This window comes from Schistocerca serialis, chromosome 7 (genome assembly GCF_023864345.2).
Source record: "Schistocerca serialis cubense isolate TAMUIC-IGC-003099 chromosome 7, iqSchSeri2.2, whole genome shotgun sequence".
Lineage (NCBI taxonomy): Eukaryota > Metazoa > Arthropoda > Insecta > Orthoptera > Acrididae > Schistocerca > Schistocerca serialis.
In genome coordinates this window covers 388,726,387-388,746,202 of record NC_064644.1, presented here as the reverse complement: position 1 = coordinate 388,746,202, position 19,816 = coordinate 388,726,387, and the positions used below count along the sequence as shown (strand labels likewise).

General features: G+C 43.0%; 1 protein-coding gene across 2 annotated transcripts in view; it reads left to right on the top strand.

Annotated features, from left to right (window-relative positions):
- Positions 1–19,816, top strand: part of LOC126412505 (probable 4-coumarate--CoA ligase 1) — a 165,268-nt gene that overhangs the window by 63,694 nt on the left and 81,758 nt on the right. For both annotated transcript variants that reach the window (XM_050082132.1, XM_050082133.1), the window contains exon 3: positions 18,341–18,548. In XM_050082132.1, coding sequence (XP_049938089.1) covers positions 18,341–18,548 — 208 coding nt within the window. The remainder of the gene's footprint in view (positions 1–18,340; positions 18,549–19,816) is intronic.

Here is a 19,816-nt window from a genome sequence, read left to right as displayed (position 1 = left end):
GCTTTCGACACCGTTCCTCACAAGCATCTTCCAACCAAACTGCGTGCCTATGGAATATCGCTTCAGTTGTGCGACTGGATTCGTGATTTCCTGTCAGAAAGGTCACAGTTCATAGTAATAGACGGGAAGTCATCGAGTAAAACAGAAGTAACTTCCGGCGTTCCCCAAGGAAGTGTTACAGGCCCTCTATTGTTTCTGATCTATATTAACCACATAGGAGACAATCTGAATAGGCCTATTAGATTGTTTGCAGAAGATATTGTCATTTACCGTCTTGTAAAGTCATCAGATGACCAAAACAAATTGCAAAATTATTTAGATAATCTATCTGTATGGTGCGAAAACTGGCATTTGACCCTGAATAAAGAAAAGTGTGAAGTTATTCACTTGAGTATTGAAAGAAATCCGCTAAATTCCGGTTACGCAATAAGTCACACAAATCTGATGGCTGTAAATTCAACTAAATACTGTGGGATTACAATTACAAACAACCTAAATAGGAACGATCACGTAGATTATGTTGTGGGTAGAGCAAACCAAAGACTTCAATTCATTGGCAGAACACTTAGAAGGTGCAGCAGGCCTACTAAAGAGACTGCTTACAACACGCTTGTCCGCCCTATTCTGGAGTATTCCTGTGCGGTGTGGGATACGCATCAGGTGGGACTGAGGTATGACATCGAAAAAGTTCAAAGAAGGGTGGCTCGTTTTGTACTATCGTGAAATACGGGAAATCGTGCCCACAGACATGATACGTGAATCGGAGTGGCAATCATTAAAGCAAAGTCGTTTTCCAGTGCGACGGGACCTTCTCATGAAATTTCAATCACCAGTGTTCTCCTCCGATTGCGAAAACATTCTGTTGGCACCCACCTACATAGGGAGAAATGATCATCGCGATAAAATAAGAGAAATCAGGGCTCACACAGAAAAATGTAAGTGCTCGTTTTTCCCGCGCGCCGTTGAAGAGTTGAACGGTAGAGAGACAGTTTGAAGGTGGCTCATTGAACCCTCTGCCGGGCACTTTATTGTGAACAGCAGAGTAATCACGTAGATGTAGATGTAGATGGCTTTTGCGCGTCTTTTGACATATAGTGGCCAATAAATTACTATATTTATTAAAAAATTAAAGTCTGCACTGTGTCTGAAATTAATGTGCTAGATTTATTGTGGAACTGTCAGTACTTTACTAGTTATTGGTTGCTGTCAACTGGATCCGTAACGGTACGGTCCACAGCAGCCAGAGAGGCACTGCTACCTGATGTTGATGCCATGGCAATATTTTCATGTCCCGTATCTGTTGATAATGGCGTAAAGAAGGCTTATTTTTGGTGCTCCGTTGTGTACCGCTCATTTCTGACTTGACCCGAATCTCTTTTAGTCTAAGGTAATACTCTGTCCACTTATATTAACGTGATCACCTGGAAAAACCCTGAATAACCACCTACTACAGTGTGGACACCTGTGAGACGTACAGGAACAGTCAGTGAGGTTCTGCGAGGCACCGACAGGGATGTGGAGCCATGCCGACTCCAACGCCGTGGTCAGTTGGGCTAGGTTTCTCGGTTGAAGATCCGTGGAGCAACAGCCAGATCGAGGTGCCCAAAGATTCTCCATTGGGTTTAAATCCAAGAAAATACGGTAAACTCATTCTGGAGCTCCTCGAACCACGCACGTGTACTGCGAAATGTATGAACGGTACATTGTACAACCGGTAGATACCATCGTCCGAGGAAAAACAGACTGCATGTTTGGTGCCCAAGCATAGATGGCTACTTTTTTAGAGCCATTGTGCCTTTCAGAATGACAAGATCACCTAGGAAATGCAACGAAAACATTTCCCAGGCCATAAAGCACCCTCCTGTGGCCTCGATTCTTCTAAGGATTGTTGCAGGGTATTACCTTTCAGACGGTTCACGCCGTACACGCCAGCGGCCATCTGTTCGATGGAGCATAAAACGTGATTCATAAGGAAAGGCTACCTGTCGCTTTCAGCGGACGTCCAGCTGTGGTAATGGCGTGCAAATTCCAGCCTTCGTCGCCGTTGGAAGGCAGTCAGCGTTTGTGCACGAACCAGGCGCCTGCGGTGGAGGTCCATATGGAGCAATGTCGACTGAACAGTCATTTTAGAGGAAATGTTAGTAGCTTGTTGGTTCATATGGCCGGTCAGTTGCTCGCTCTTACACATCTCTGTAGCCGTTGTTCGCGCCCGTCATCTACGGCCAGTGGCACTCTGCAGTTGCCACAGCGCCGGATTCAGATAGCGCCATTTTGGGTGCATGACATACTTCAACCACGGAGGCCCTCGAACAGTTAGCAAACTTAGCCGTTTCGAAAATGTTTCCACTCTCGGCCCGAATACCAATGATTATGCTCTTTCAGATCTCAAATATATCGCTCCACTTCCTAATTATGATCACGAGTGCACTGTTTTCTACGTCCCTCCCCCCCCCCCCCCGATATGCTTTATATACCCTCCACTGATAGTACTGCAACCTGACCTCTGTGAATGGTTATTGCACGTTGATGTCTAATATAGACCGGGATGACATTAATGTGACTGGACTGTGATTTTGGATTGTGGATTATTGTTAGCAAAATTGATAAGTGTGTACAAATTGTCCCTTATGTTTAACAGTTTTCATTGCTACTAAACTCCATGTGGCTGTTCTTTTACTTCGTCCACCGTCAGGATTTGGTTGCCGAAGTCTTCTTCATCTTCACCCACCCAATCACGGATATACTCCATGGTTTTAGTTCCAAATTAACTCGAAAATCTGAATATTCTATTCCTTTAACACCATACCATATTGTAGTACTCCGGGCAGAAGCACCGGCTTCGTTGATAAAATCCAATCTCATTTTGCCTTCTAAACTTAACGATTTATATTTACTTCTAACACTCGAACTGGTTACTATATGATATCGTGCAACAAAAATGGTTCAAATGGCTCTGAGCACTATGGGACTTAACATCTCAGGTCATCAGTTCCCTAGAACTTAGAACTACTTAAACCTAACTAACCTAAGGACATCACACACATCCATGCCCGAGGCAGGATTCGAACCTGCGACCGTAGCGGCCGCGCGGTTCCAGACTGAAGCGCCTAGAACCGCTCGGCCACGTATCGTGCAATACTTTAATATACTTATAAGCGTCTGAGATAGAATTCAATCCAACTTGTCATGTGGGCATCAGTACTCGGGCACAGTAGGCTTTGACTTTTTTACGTGCTTGTTATCAACAATGATACACATGTTCAAAATTTTCTGTAAATGAGCAAATTTCACTTCGAGATAAAAAGAATTGAATTATCGCGAATTCCAAATTAGTGAATCCGAATCAGTGACGGTTTATTGTATATGAAAGTAAGTCCGAAGAGGAAAAACCACGAAATGATTATGGGATTTTCCACATGCAGATAGAATTAAAGTTCAGTATTTATGTTGTACAGTAAAGAATTAGGAAAAAATAACTGTTCAGTAACAGAACAGAAGGACCCTGTCTGCTGTTGTCCGATCTCTGCCACAAGTAGCAGTGTATTTTATAGCTTGCACTCACACAATTAGTTAGCTGTCTACTACGGTAGACCATGAAGGTTTTTAAGCTAGAGGTATTATCCTATTTCAAGAGTTTTTCAAATAAACGACAACCTTGTATCTTTGTAAGTTCTCCATCATCAGTAGAACTTTCTAGAGTGACTTTCGATTTCTTAACATAGCACGGAATTATCCCCATGGTTCCCTCCAGAGTAACTCATACCAGAGCGTGCTGAAAAGTAAGCCTCCGAACTTTTATGTAAGAACTCTTTAAGTTTTTTAAATAAAAAAACGTTGTTAGCATTCTACATATTTATTCTTCATGTCTACATGTTTGCAGCCCTCTGCCGCTAGAGGGCTCCGAATGTTAGCGTGTAACGTAGTGGTGTGTAAAGCTACTATGCCGGTGCGTGAAAAGCAGCGTGCTGCAATCGAGTGTGGAGTTCGAAGAGTTCCTCCACATACGGAGCACCCTCTCCTTGAGCATGAGAATGTCAGACCACAGACATAAGTGCCGTGACATCTGCACATTTCGACGCCACGGATCCACTGTCACCGATCACATACAGTCTCGACTTGACCCCATCCGATTTTCATCTGTTTGCAAAACTTAACACCTTCGAAGACTTCACCTGAATAGAGATCAATCAATGTAGGCAGAGGTGATGTTGTGACTCTCAACAAAGTCAAACATTCTGCAGTGACATTATCAACAGCCTGGTCTCATGTCGGGAGAACAATGTGTTCGTGACCAGGGTGACTGTTGAAAAAATAGTAATTTTGAGATGAAGAATAAAGATGTGGATTGTTAACAACGTTTGTTTTATTTAAAAAGTTGTAAGGGTTTTCACATAAAACATCCGGAGGCCTTACTTTTCAGGACTCTCTCGTAGATTTGCTAAGACCTCTCAAACTGCTGTGGGCGACTGTGTATGCATTTCCACCTAGAGAACTCTAACATGGGGTCACAAAGCAGGTGTTATTCATAACAGTTCTACATACAGTGACATGAGATTATTTTATGTTGCATCTGACTAAATTGTCGCACAACCAGTTCATATTATTCACCTGTGGCCTCCATGTAATTCTTCTCGATATCAAAGAAGCCAGAAAAGAGGCTGAGCTGTTGCGTGAGAAATTTTGAATATTATTCTACCTATGATAGACAAATTACATGCCTATACTCCCATTAACAGAGTAGTCTCCCTTTACAATCTTATAGATTTGCTGAATATTTTCTCAGTGTCACATACCCACAACTCAATGTTCTTCTCCCTGTGTATCAAGCTCATTGCACAGGCATGGTGGCTGCACTGGAGGCGGTAGGCAGAGTTCGCCCTCTCCTCTCCACTCTACATCTCCCTGTGGATGCCTGTGTGTGGCGTGTCTTCTGTCCAATCTCTGTTACCGCTAAAAAAAAAATTACAAACAATAACACCAAATTTAGAAAAACTCTTGGTGCTTCAGCCTTTTAACATATTACTGAGATGGGTCTGCTGGGGTAGCATGTTCAAATGAAATTTACTACAAGTGAGAAGGGATCTTGTCTTTATCTTACATTTAACAAAGGTAGTTATCAGTGGTAACAGTAACGTCATAGCAGACATTCACTCCCATATTCTTACAGTCTTCTCAGTCAGATGTAGTTAATTCTTGTACGACGTCCTCCCTCCACTTCCTACAGTTCCCTGGAGAAGACATATTCAGTGACTGGTTTTTATGCTCCGACCACTACATTACTAACTAATCGTGAACAAATGGAATACCTTCATACTTCGAAAAAACACTGCTTATCCTGGTTCGTACTGTCAAAATCCTCCACCTCCTGTTAATATAGTTTAACAACGAAAAATAATGAACAGTGTCGAGCGTTCTACGTTCTTAGGTGTACATATTGATGAAAATGTAAAGTCCAAAAGCCTGAAAGTAAACTTGCTAAAACATTTAGGTTTAGATACTTCTGCATATTAATAAATCACAGCTTTTGGAACGTAGAAATTAGTAATTTAATACACTGTGCAGTTTTTATTCACTGATGTCCCATGAGACAGTATTATTGCGTATCTCCTCACCTAAGCCAAAATTGTTCACGTCACAAAAGAAAGTAATTCGAATTATGTGCGGGGTTCGCAGACGTACATTTTATAAGTGCCACTTTAAGAAATTTTAAGTATTACCCACAGCCACATAACACAAGGTGGTTATAATTAAACTTTGACTACTCGAGCCCGCGTATACTAAAAACTATTTACCAAATCGGCTCCCAACTGTATAGGAATAACGATCAGACAGCTCGCTGCAGGATTTGCATTGTTAGTAATGTTAGTGTCATGATTTGCCATTAGGTGCCGGTACTAGTACGGCGACCTATCTACATCTACATCTACATCCATACTCCGCAAGCCACCTGACGGTGTGTGGCGGAGGGTAGGGTTGAAAAGCAAAAATCAGTGTTTTACATTAAAACAACAGCAATAGTTCTGCTCTTCGCGAGTATCGGTGCATTAAAGAAATACGCAGAGGTCCTCTTTCCGAACCAGCGTTGAAGAACATAATTCGGAAGTTAACTGGCGATTTGGGAATTATTCATGGAAGGCGCCGACGATCAGTTGCGCCAAAAATTGCTTAAAAAATTGCTGTTGGCACGGCTGAGAACGCTGGATCAATTTGCGACCTTCAAGCAGTGCACTAGCTTTGTCATGATAGCTGAACATTCGATAGCCCACTGTTTCGGGCAGCAGTATAGCAATCTCTAGTGCGATTCCAGGCTGTCGTGGATGCAAATGATCGTCACATTGAGCAATGTTTGTGAGCTGAAAAATAAATGTGGTACACAATTTACAAGTTTTACCCCCTCTTGTGGAAATTGAAATGTTTCTTCCAAAGGTTCATTTGTTATTTCTCTTCCGTATATCCTTACAAATTTTGCCACAAAGTTTCTAAGTCGTGTGTAATATCCACGCCCATATTTTATTCAGAACAATATTCACGACAGTATTGTGTGTGGAATATGAAAAAACATTCTCGTGGTATTAACAAAAAGGCATTCATCGTTAGTAAAATAATAAATATGTATGGTCAATGACATAATTTAATATTTTGTAAAAAATTATATCTCAGACAATACCCATCGAAAAAGATAATGAAAATCTCAATCATTTGTTATCTGTTATGGAATAATCCTCCTCCTTTTCGAACTGTTGTACTGATATGATGTGACTAATGTCTCGTAACACAGACGTCTGTAAAAAAATGTGTTATGTTGCTAATTAGATATTTCAAAACTAGAGTTTATGTGTCATTGAAATGAATCTTTGTTTGGAGTTTTATTTCAGAGTGATTCTCGACCTATATAAATGTTAAGTTTCCTGATAAGCTACAAAGGAGCGCGGCCATTAGCGCTATTGATGTACAGCGCGGTTTATTAGTAAATGCTGAATAATAAGCGATTAACATTGAGAAATGTTTTCAAATGTTAATGTATGTAGTGTAGGTACAAATAGGTTTAATATATATTATATGTTAGTAGTGAAACAGGGGTTGAAGCAGAATCGATAAGTGATTGTCTTATGTTTGCCGCCATCTTAGTGAAATATTGCAGCGGCAGTTTTAAATCCATTTTCTATACAGACATAAATGTTGGTGGTCATAATTGCGATAATAATTGTGTATTGGATGTCCAAAACCCACTCTGAGGTAATAAATTCCAGTTAGACTGTGAATAATCTCTGTAGTGAACTTCTATGAACGCAAAAAGCATCTTACGTGATACAAATTCTTATATGCTGATGTAGGAAGCCTGGTTATTTCGTAATAACTTTTATGAAATATTCTGACAGAAAAAATACATTAGTGTTGTGTGCGTGTGGTATTGTGTGACGAAACTGTTCATTTTGCTTAAAGAAAAGTGTTGCCACCTCCAATAACAGTAGCGTTAAATTCGATAAACGATCTGCATCTAGTAAAAAGACTATTATGCAACAGCACTGAAAATTACTAAAAATCATTACTTCATTACTCTTGTTTAGTTCAGATTACTTATCATATATTTAGCTTGTTTGCTGGTTGTATATGATTACTTTTGTGCATGAAATTAGTGCCATTTACACTGCTTGACAGACAACAATGCTACACGTTCCCAGGTGGAGATTTCTTTAACAAAATAACGATCATTAGCCGGGAAAAGCAATGATTAAATAAAGCTTCAAGTTACATTAACAATAAGTAACTAGTTTTATTGTAATATTGCTGTAATTTTTCAAAACGCAAACAAACCGCAATACTCGCACGCCGCACTTACAATTACTCATTTGTTATGTGGGCTCTCTCAAACAGCTAAACTTTAATGATAACTATTCTGTAAATTCTCTCATGAAATTTCTTTTTAACAATCCCTTGCGGTTTGGAAGTGGTTTTCACAAATAGGTGCAAAATGATATCCATGAATCTCCAGCCAATCTAGCTTTCTTACAGAAAGAAGTGAAATACGGGTAAAAAACTCTGATAATCTGTCCATGGAAATAGCACGCATAATAAATAACACCATTGTTTACAAATGCAGAATAACATTGTTTCTCACTAATAACTCCGAATTATTAAAGAGAAACAAATAATTACACACATGTAAATGTCAGCATTTAGTAGTTCAAAATAGTCAGATTTTTGTTATTTGGGAAGCAAAGTAACTGACAATGGCTGAAGTGGTGGGAATATAAAATGAAGACTGGTAATAGCCAGAAAGACCTTTCTGAAAAAAAGATGTATTTATTGCCATCCAATTTAGAAATAAGTTGGGGAGTCTTTTGCGGAGGTATTTGTCTGGAATGTAGCACTGTACGGTTGTCAACCACGGACAATAAAAAATTCGCAAAAAGGAAATAGCAGCTTTGGAAATGTGGTTTTAAAGAAGGACGCTGAAGATTAGGTGGGTAGATTGGGTAATGCGGAAATACTGAATCGAGTTGGGAAGAACAGGAATGTATGACTTAAATAGACTAAAAGAAGGAATCAGTTGATAGGACACACACTCTGGCACCAAATAATCGTTAATTTTGTAATGGAGGGAAATGTTTCGGGAGTGGGCGGGGATAAAGCAGCAAGCAAGTGTAGATATACGTAGGCTGCAGGAGTTATGCAGATTTGAAGCGGCTTGCACAGGGTAGAGCTGGGTGGAGGGCTGCATCAAGCAAGTCTTCGGATTGATGATCATGACAACAACAAAATGTAACCTTTTCTCCAACTTACGCATTATACATCATGATGTTCATCGTCAATAAAATCTATAGAAGATGCTAAATAGTAGGTAACGCCAGCGGAAGAGTATCTACTAACTAGCTGCAAGAACGTATCCAGGTTTCGAGTCTGGTACGGGCTACTGTTTACCTGTCTCTCTCTCTCTCTCTCTCTCTCTCTCTCTCTCTCTCTCCCCTCCCTCCTCTCCCTCTCTCCCTCCTTCCCTCCTTCACCCCCTCCCCTCCCCCTCCCTCCTCCGCCCATCGCAGCAAATATTACTTTTACTTGCGGTCACCGACACTTTTAACGTTTCACACAAGCCAACGATTTTAATAATGACAATAAAATATGACCTATTATATAAAATATTAGTTAATTCACTCCGAAGCCATGGAAGCACTGCAAATCGGAAGAAACGATGAACAAAAAATTAAATTTTTACCAATACAGGAAACAAGATTTCCTGGTGAGAATACCATGGATTTTTGAAATTAGAGACTGCCAAAAAATAGACAAAATAACTCATAAAAATACACCCTACCTAGGAGTTGCATTCGCGGTTTCACGATACATTCTTAGTTACATAATGAAGGTAAATAATGTAACAACATATTAAGGACAATATGTTTGAAACGTACAAATAAAATTTGCACAATAACTAATGTTAATATGCCGATCAACCAAGAAATAAAACAAACCCAGTAAAAGTAAATAAGTCATGAGAAGTGGTAGAAAATGTGATTTTCAAAATTTCACAAAATCACATGAAAATTCTAATGGGCGATTTTATTGGAGACTTGGGGAATGGGAGAATATGACTGGCGATTTCTTTTTATAGTTGACTATGAACGAAGAGAACAGAGATCTCACTAGGTTCCTTTGGTATCGTGTTGAACAAACTGATGTGATGACATATCGCTTCAAACGTTAGCCATTTGGACTTCGGCCAGGCTCATTCCTTTTGTCAGCTGCTATAAGGGAGCTAACAGCACTAAATAGTGATAAATATCCACGAGTGTCAGTACTCATTGACAGTTCTACATTCATAGACTACACTGTAGCTAGTGTGAGAACGTGACGATGCTTCAACTGCTTATCATGAAATGACAGCACTATCACTGCAAATAAGCCTTCCACTTTCCAAAGGGGTGACTAATTCAAAATAACTGAAGCCAACAAAGCATGCCAAAGACCCAGGAACCAAGTCCACAATGCAAACCGGAAATCAATCTCAGTACAGAAGATGACTCTACTGCCTACCAAAATATAACGGAAGCCCTGACAGACAAACTGGCAACCAAGAGAAACGTTCTTCGACCAGCCGCTCAGTTTTATGACCCCCTTGATCCGTTCGTACCCATTGGGATTGTTGCTAAGCTTGTCTTTCAAGATCTTGCACGTGGTTGGCACTCTTGGGCCTCGAAATTTCATCATTTATCATCTTTGTGCATTACCCGATGGATAGCTATAAGAGACACAAGACTCTACTGAAGTGCATGAGCACCTGAAAGATCCTATTGTACTATCCTGTATGTAAGGACAACTACTGAAGTCGATTACAGAGCACGCACTGTTTGCAGGAAGAACATGCTGCCTCCAATCAAGAAGGTAGCCCTACCTAGGTTGGAATTACTTGGAGCATTGTTCGGCTTACGACTCTTTCGTTGCTTTTGCTACGAAACAGGGTTTGATGCCAACAAAGCTACTCTGTGGAGCATCTCAACAGTCACCTTAGAGTGGGAACAAAATGACCCATGCAAATGGAACACTTTCATTTGCAGAACTAGTAGCCTCCACAACGTAAAGTCAATGGAGGCACTGTTCTGGAAATCAAAAACCCGCAGATCATCTCACATGGGGACTTGAAGCAGACCTACCAGTAACACTTGGCATCTGGCTTTCAGAAGACAAACAGTCATGGCCGCTTGACATTCCAGCTCCACCTAAATCAGTGCAGAAGCCAAAACCCGGAAAAATGCACTCTGATCACCATCACTGATCCCCTGTTCAACATTCCAAAATCTAGTTCCTATGAGCGAACATTGCACGTTACTGCTCTTGTATTTCGAATTATTGAGACCACGAAGAATAAGTTTAGAAATACTGGTAATTTGAGTCCTCTGGAGTTACAAAACGGCCATACACACCAGTTCTGAAAAGTGCAAGGTGAGCTGTTGCATGCCTAGCTCTCAGCATCGCGTAAGGGAGAACAGTTACCCAAAGAATCGAAAATTGCTAGATACAATACTTTCCTGTCGGATGGCGTGATTCGGGTGGGTAGTAACCTACAATCGGCTGCACCGTCCAACTCAGAGAACTAGCCAATTGCAGTGGACGGGCGTCGTCATTTCACTGAGTTTCTCATCAAACGCATGCATATAATACTGCACCAAATTGATGGACGCATTGTTATTGGAGAACTGGGGAAAGAATTCGGGATTTTGCAAGAACAAGGTATTCGGAGAGTTCTTCGCTCTTGTTTGCCCTCTAAATAATATACAGTCGTCGATAAATGGAGACTCTACTAACACTGGACAGAGTTCAACTTGCAACACCTTTTGCAGTAACAGGCAATGATATCGCTCGACCATTATATGCTAAAACTGGACACCATGTCAAGATATTGTATATGGTCCTATTCATGTGCGCCACAACACATGCAATTCATGTTGAATTTGTCGTCAATACGGTAGACTTCTGACATACAGTAGTACTGTGCTCACCATGGAATCATCTGGAAGTGACCACCATGGGCGGTTTGATGGCGAGGCTGATAGGAACATCTGATAGGTTCCATCAAGCGTTATCTGAGGAAGGTGCTTGGTCGACATCGAGTGGATGAAGAGAGCCTTAACACCATTTTGATAGGTGTAGAAGCTGCAGTGAACTCAAGACCCATCACTCAAGGAGAGATTGATATGGCACTGACACCAGCTCACTTCTTAAATGGTGGTAAACTGATAACCATTCCATGTAGGCCAGAACCAGTAACTGGAAGGAATCTTGAAATGGAGTTCTAAGGCAAAAGATCAATGACGATATTTGACGTAGGTGGAAAAAGGAGTACCTCCTGCTACTAAGAAGCTACCATAAGGTGCTTCAAGAAGGAAACAAGGAGTTGGGAATGTTTTACTTCAGGAGGATATTAAACCACAATTATTGGTGAAAAGAGCCGTGATGAAAGAGGTGTGGCATGGCAGAGATGACAAAGTAAGATGCATCATTCTCCGGCAGCCGGATCGCACCAACATCTGTCGACCAGTCCAGCTTTTCATCCGCCTTTACATAGACCATGGTGGCGAGAATGCTGGGATTAAGTGATTCCTACGCTATATGTTGGTGTTGTTCAGAAAACTGTAGACTGTACTGCCCTCTGCAGCGAGTACATATAACTGAAAATGTATTGGGCGCTGTGAACAAATGTGTGAACCGAAGTTACTGTGTTGAATTCCTTTGAAATACTAGTATTAGCAACATTAATAAGTCTTACGACACTTATTATCCAGTCTGTGGATCTTTATCACTAACGACATTTCTTGGTTTACCAATATTTTAAAAGAAATCTCTCTTCACAACTTTTTATAGCATAGACTGTACTTTTCCTTAGAGGATATGCTTTTACGTATTTTGATAAGACGTTCAGTGCCACTAACACGTATATAAACCCTCCTTTAGCTGAGCTCAGAGTAATAATGTACATGCGCTTTGTCATCTACGTAGGTTGGAACTTAAATAGTGGCAACTATTTATTCACAACCGATACAAGAGAGTTACCGCCCTTCAAAGTAGTCACCAGCGTTGTGCAGAACCCGTTGCCAGCGATGTGGAAGGCGTAGTATACTGTTAGCAGAGCCTCTTCTGCTGATGGTGCGAATGGAGCGGTCTACTGCCTGTCGAATCTCTGGAACAGTTCTGAAGCGAATGTCACGAAGTGGTTCCTTCATCTTCGGAATCAAATCAAAGTCGCAAGGACTTGAGTCCGGGGAGTACGGTGGATGGTACAGTACCTCCCAGTCCCATCGACTGAACAGGGTAGCACAGCTTGCGCTGTATGCGCCCGCGCATTGTCGAGCAAAATGATGGGTGGGTTGCGCAAAAGTGTCGCCGCTTCTTTCGCAAAGCTGGTTGCACGTGATGCTCCAAAAACGAACAGCTTTAATCATCTTCGAACTGGAGTCATCAGCTTGTTCATTCCTCATATCCTGTAGAGTCCTTTTCAAATAAATTTTAAATGGAATATAACTGATAACTGATGTACTGATGTATTTACCATTGCAAAGTAATATCTATACAGACTGCCAATATAGAGAGCACATCTGCTATGATGTTTCCTTTCCCTAGTTGGTATTTTACTTCAAAACTATATTTTTGTAACGTCAGTGCCCACATGTTAAGTCTACCGCGAGTCAATCGGCAATCGTGTTAGAACGACAAGGCTTTAAGCGCCATATTAATTAGAATCTTTCTAAGAGTTTGATTATTATTTTATTGATTAAATTGATTTACCTCTAGTACTACCACTTTTACTACTTTGTATTTTCATCATCTTATTGACTTTTTATTTGCTCTTACTTTTTGTTTCTCTCATTCTTTCATCGTTTGAAGTGCACCTTTGTTGCCTCTAACGTGCTAACAAGGACTGTTCATAGGTTAATATCGCTCCAACTCATACAGCGAGTGAGGATAGTTTCAGGTAATCAATGAAAATGAGAAATTACATTCGTTTTTAGTACTGACTTACATTTTCTTGTCTCGAGTTTGCTAGTAGAGGTCAGCGTTAAACTCCATCAACAAAGTAAGCGTGATTAATAGTTGGGCCACAGCTTATTGACGTGTGCCAATTCAGGACTTGAAAATGCGTCGTCTTCTGCATTTCAGTGATTAGTCACTTAGTCAGCTGTCGACAGAATGTCGCGTTCATATCATACCCGTGAGCAGTAGCTCCCAGCATTGCTCCACGTTGTATGTAACAAGGTGTCAGCACTTGAGAAGTGACCCACTGTGTTTGCATGTCACCTTTAACACTTTGCAGACCAAGCCCGATCATAGGTCTGGCCACAACTTCGTGTTAAAAAGTTGGCAGATGAGTATGGATCGTCCATGATTTTCTTGACATGCAAACCACCTATCACTTGAGAGCTGGACTCATTTCGTATGAGAAAAATGTACGGACATGTCGCTCTCTGTCCCTTGACTGGTGCTGCCTTTATTCCTCAATTACTAGGATTATTTGGAAAAAAATTTAGCGAAAGCAATAGCTACTGTCTCGAATGGCTGAGTCAATATGATCGCGTGGACGTAATTTCGTGCTTGTGCTCATTAGGTTTGACAGTTTGCTGTAATACTGTTACAAATACACATAAAAAATGCATTGAATCACATCGGTTCTAAAATTTCCGAAACCTGTTCAGAAAATTGGAATATATATCAACATAAATTCATTTCCGCCCTTTTTATTGCTCATGAAAACCACAAATTGCATGTTGTACCACCATACAGCGAGACCTTCAGAGGTGGTGGTCCAGATTGCTGTACACACCTGGTACCTCTAATACCCAGTAGCAAGTGATCTTGCATTGATGCATGCCTACATTCGCCGTGGAATATTATCCACAAGCTCATCAAGGCACTGTTGTTCCAGATTGTCATTCCTCAACGGCGATTCAGCGTAGATCCCCCAGAGTGGTTGGTGGGTCACGTCCATGAACAACCCTTTTGTATCCATCCCAGGCATGTTCTATAGGGTTCATGTCTGGAGAACATGCTGGCCACTCTAGTCGAGCGACGTCGTTATCCTGAAGGAAGTCATTCACAAGATGTGCACGATGGGGCTCGAATTGCCGTCCATGAAGACGAGTGCCTCGCCAATACGCTGCCGATATGGTTGCACTATAGGTCGGAGGATGGCATTCACGTATCGTACAGCCGTTACGGCGCCTTCCAGAACCACCAGCAGCGTACGTCGGCCCCACATGATGCCACCCAAAAACAGCAGGTGGAGGTTCACCTTGCTGTACTCTCTAGACAGTGTGTCTAAGGCGTTCGACCTGACCGGGTTGCCTCCAAACAGGTCTCTAACGAAGAAGGCAAATGCAACACTCATCGGTGAAGAGAGCGCGATGCCAATCCTGAGCGGTCCATTCGGCATGTTGTTAGGCCCATCTGTACCGCGCTGCATCGTGTCGTGGTTGCAAAAATGGATCTCGCCATGGATGTCGGGAGTGAAGTTGCGCGTCATGCAGCCTGTTGCGCACAGTTTGAGTCGTAACACGAACAGCATTAGTCAAAATTATTAGAGAGAAGGTCAGAGTTGGCCGTAATATTGATGATTTATTGACAGCAAAGTCGATTTTCAACCGCATAGTGATCATCTTCAGTGCTATGATGTACAAATTAAACTCATAGGCACTGGTGTCAAGTTATTATCAGTAACCAAAGGTTATGAAACGATCTCAATGTGATCGTTTCATAAGTCAATTTTCAATCGCATAGTGATCATTTTCAGTGCTATGGTGTACAAATTAAACTCATAGGCACTGGTGTCAAGTTATTATCAGTAACCAAAGGTTTATTTGTACACCATAGCACTGAAGATGATCACTATGCGATTGAAAATCGACTTTGCTGTCAATAAATCATCAATATTACGGCCAACTCTGACCTTCTCTCTAATTTCACGTATATGGTCGTTGTGCACACAGCACTCTATGGAGTCGCCAATCAAATATTCACGTTGTGCCGTTGCTGTCAGGGTTCCTCCGGGCCATAATCCGTAGGTAGCGGTCATCCACTGCAGTAGTAACCCTTGGCGGCCTGAGCGAGGCATGTCATCGACATTTCCTGTCTCTCTGTTCTCCTCCATGTCCGAACAACATCGCTTTGGTTCACTCCGAGACAACTGAACACTTCCCTTGTTGAGAGCCCTTCTTGGCACAAAGTAACAATGCGGACGCGATCGAACCGCGGTGTTGGCCATCTAGGCATGGTTGAATTACAGACAACACGAGCCGTGTATCGCTTTCCTGGTGGAATGACTGGGACTGATCGGATGTCGGGCACCCTCCGTGTAACAGGCGCTGCTCATACATGTTTGTTTACATGGTTTGGCGGGGTTTAGTAACATCTCTGAACAGCCAAAAGGACTATGTCCGTGATACAATATCCACAGTCAACGTCTTTCATCAGGAGTTCTGGAACCGGGGTGATGCAAAACTTTTTTTCATGTGATGCAGCGTCAAGGGTAACCGCAGCCATGGTCTCCAAGCTGATAGTCCATGTTGCTGCAAACGTGGTCTAACTGTTCGTGCAGATGGCTGCGTGAGCAAGAAATTTTGTGCTCTCGTTACTCTGGAAAATACGTGAATTACATATCTGCCAATAACGCTTTACATAGCAGCATAAATGGCAGGTTTCCTAGACCCTATAGTCTTGTAAGTGGCCAGTCTCAAGAAGTATTAACCGATTGGCAGCTGATGTGAGAACACCTTAGTGGCAAGTGACTGACGTTAAGTAGCAACTACACTACTGGCCATTAAAATTGCTATACCAAGAAGAAATGCAGATGATAAACGGGTATTCATTGGACAAATATATTATACTAGAACTGACATGTGATTACGTTTTCAAGCAATTTGGGTGCATAGATCCTGAGACATCAGTATCCAGAACAACCACCTCTGGCCGTAATAACGGCCTTGATACGTCTGGGCATTGAGTCAAACACAGCTTGGATGAGGTGTACAGGTACAGCTGCCCATGCAGCTTCAACAAGGTACCACGGTTCATCAAGAGTAGTGACTGGCGTATTGTGACGAGCCAGTTGCTCGGCCACCATTGACCGGACGTTTTCAATTGGTGAGAGATCTGGAGAATGTACTCGCCAGGGCAGCAGTCGACCATTTTCTGTATCCAGAAAGGCCCGTACAGGACCTGCAACATAAGGTCGTGCATTATCCTGCTGAAATGTAGGGTTTCGCAGGGATCGAATGAGGGTAGAGCCACGGGTCGTAACACATCTGAAATGTAACGCCCACTGTTCAAAGTGCCGTCAATGCGAACAAGATGTGACCGAGACAAGTAACCAATGGCACCCCATTCCATCACGCCGTGTGATACGCCAGTGTGGTGATGACGAATACAAGCTTCCAATGTGCGTTCAGCGTGATGTCGCCAAACACGGATGCGACCATCATGATGCTGTAAACAGAACCATCATTCATCCGAAAAAATGACGTTTCGCCATTCGTGCACTCAGATTCGTCGTTGAGAACACCATCGCAGGCGCTCCTGTCTGTGATGCAGCGTCAAGGGTAACCGCAGCCATGGTCTCCAAGCTGATAGTCCATGTTGCTGCAAACGTGGTCTAACTGTTCGTGCAGATGGCTGTTGTTGTTGTGTTGGCAGAAGAGCCAACACCGTGTTACGAGAGAAGGCCGAAATGCACGCCTTTAGCTAACGCAGGCTGGCGGGGGGGGGGGGGGGGGGGGGGGGGGGGGAACAACTATACTGACGTGAGGTCTGGAACATGACAAGGAATTAGAATTCAGAAAGCGGACGTAATTAGTTTCACTCTTAAATTTAATCCATTAATGATGAACGTCGCTCTTGACGGTACATGATTCACAATATTATCTGTTCAGAATACATTCTTGAAGAATATGGCGCCTTGCTAGGTCGTAGCAAATGACGTAGCTGAAGGCTATGCTAAACTGTCGTGTCTGCAAATGAGAGCGTAAGTAGTCAATGAACCATCGCTAGCAAAGTCGGCTGTACAGCTGGGACGAGTGCTAGAGAGTCTACACTAGACCTGCCGTGTGGCGGCGCTCGGTCTGCAATCACTGATAGTGGCGACACGCGGGTCCGACGTATACCAACGGACCGCGGCCGATTTAAAGACTACCACCTAGCAAGTGTGGTGTCTGGCGGTGACACCACAGTTGTCTTGCAAACGTCCCCATCTGTTGTCTCAGGGATCGAGACATGGTTGCACGATCCGTTACAGCCATGCGGATAAGATGCCTGTCATCTAGACTGCTAGTGATACGAGGCCGTTGGGATCCAGCACGGCGTACCGTATTAACCTCTTGAACCCACCGGTTCCATATTCTGCTAACAGTCATTGGATCTCGACCAACGCGAGCAGCAATGTCGCGATATGATAAACCGCAATCGCAATAGGCTACAATCCGACGTTTATCAAAGTCGGAAACGTGATGGTACGCATTTCTCCTCCTTACACGAGGCATCACAACAACGTTTCACCAGGCAACGCCGTTCAACTGCTGTTTATGTACGAGAAATCGGTTGGAAACTTTCCTCGAGTCAGCACGTTGTAGATGTCGCTACCGGCGCCAACCTCGTGTGAATGCTCTGAAGAGCTAATCATATGCATATCACAGCATCTTCTCCCTGTCGGTTAAATTTCGCGTCCGTAACACGTCATCTTCGTGGTGCAGCAATTTTAATGGCCAGTAGTGTAATTTCATTGGACGGGTTCTCAGACTGGCTTCCACAGCAGCAGCCGCGTGGAATAATTCTGAAGAAACTGCAGCAGAGTGCGTGCTCGCAGGTGTACCCAGAGGCTGGAGGTGGGGCCCAGGAGTTGAGCGCTCACAGGCTGCTGCAGCGCGCGGCCGCGGAGGAGTCGGTGCTGCGAGTCGGCGCCGGCGACATGGTGGTGGCCTGCTGCAGCTGGAGCCCGCACCTCGCGCCGCTGATGCTGGCAACAATCGCGCGCGACGCCATCTTCGTCCCTCTCAACCCGGACCAGCCCACAGGTGAGTTCGCCTCCAGTCGCTAAGCGGAAAACGAGGGAGCTGAGGAGACTCATTAAATAAACGATCTAAAACAGCTTTGAAATGTAGTAGAAAATCGGAGAGATTCTGGTCATATGTGAAATACACCATCGGAATCACAATTTATTCACTTTGCGACAGCGGTCTAAGGCGCTGCAGTCATGGACTGTGTGGCTGGTCCCCGCGGAGGTTCGAGTCCTCCCTCGGGCATGGGTGCGTGTATTTGTCCCTACTTTAATGTAGCTTAAGTAGTGTGTAAGCTTAGCAGTTAAGTCCCATAAGATTTCACACACTTCGAGACAGCAAAGGTGATGTTACTGGTGACAGTTTCCCAAAGTCATACACCAAAGAAGACACTGGACTCACATTCGGGAGGACGACGGTTCAATCCCGCGTCCGACCATCCTAATTTAGATTTTCCGTGATTTCCCTAAATCGCTCCAGGCAAATGCCGGGATGGTTCCTTTGAAAGGGCACTGCCGACTTCCTTCCCTAATCCTATAAGACCGATTACCTCGCTGTCTGGTCTCCTCCCCCAAAACAAACCAAACCAACCAAAGAAGACGAAGTAAATATACCTAATTTCGTATCAAGAACAGCTGCTAACAAGAGTAACGTAGAAATAGAAATCCTCGCTGTAGCAAAGTAGCTTATGTCAGTTAATAAAACGAAGTTCTTCATCCCAGATTGTATACCAATTAGATGTATTTCAGACTATACCGCAATAGAGTCAGTTAAGTAGGATCGTGATCTGACTAATCAGTAGAAGAATGTATTTGACAACAAACTAAAACAAATACACTGAAGAGCCAAAACATTATAATCACCGCCCACCGCAAGACTGTATGCTGTCTGGTGGCGCAGAAGGCACGTGACGCGGTAAGGGAAGTACACTACTGGCCATTAAAATTGCCAGAACACGAAGATGACGTGCTACAGACGCGAAATTTAACCGACAGGAAGAAGATTCTGTGATATGCGAATGATTAGCTTTTCAGAGCAATCACACAAGGTTGGCGCCGGTGGCGACACCTACAACGTGCTGACATGAGGAAAGTTTCCAACTAATTTCTCAAACACAAACAGCAGTTAACCGGCGTTGCCTGGTGAAACGTTGTTGTGATGCCTCGTGTAAGGAGGAGAAATGCGTGCCATCACGTTTCTTCCGACTTAGATAAAGGTCGGATTGTAGCCTATCGCGATTGCAGTTTATCGTATCGCGACAGTGCTGCTCGCGTTGGTCGAGATCC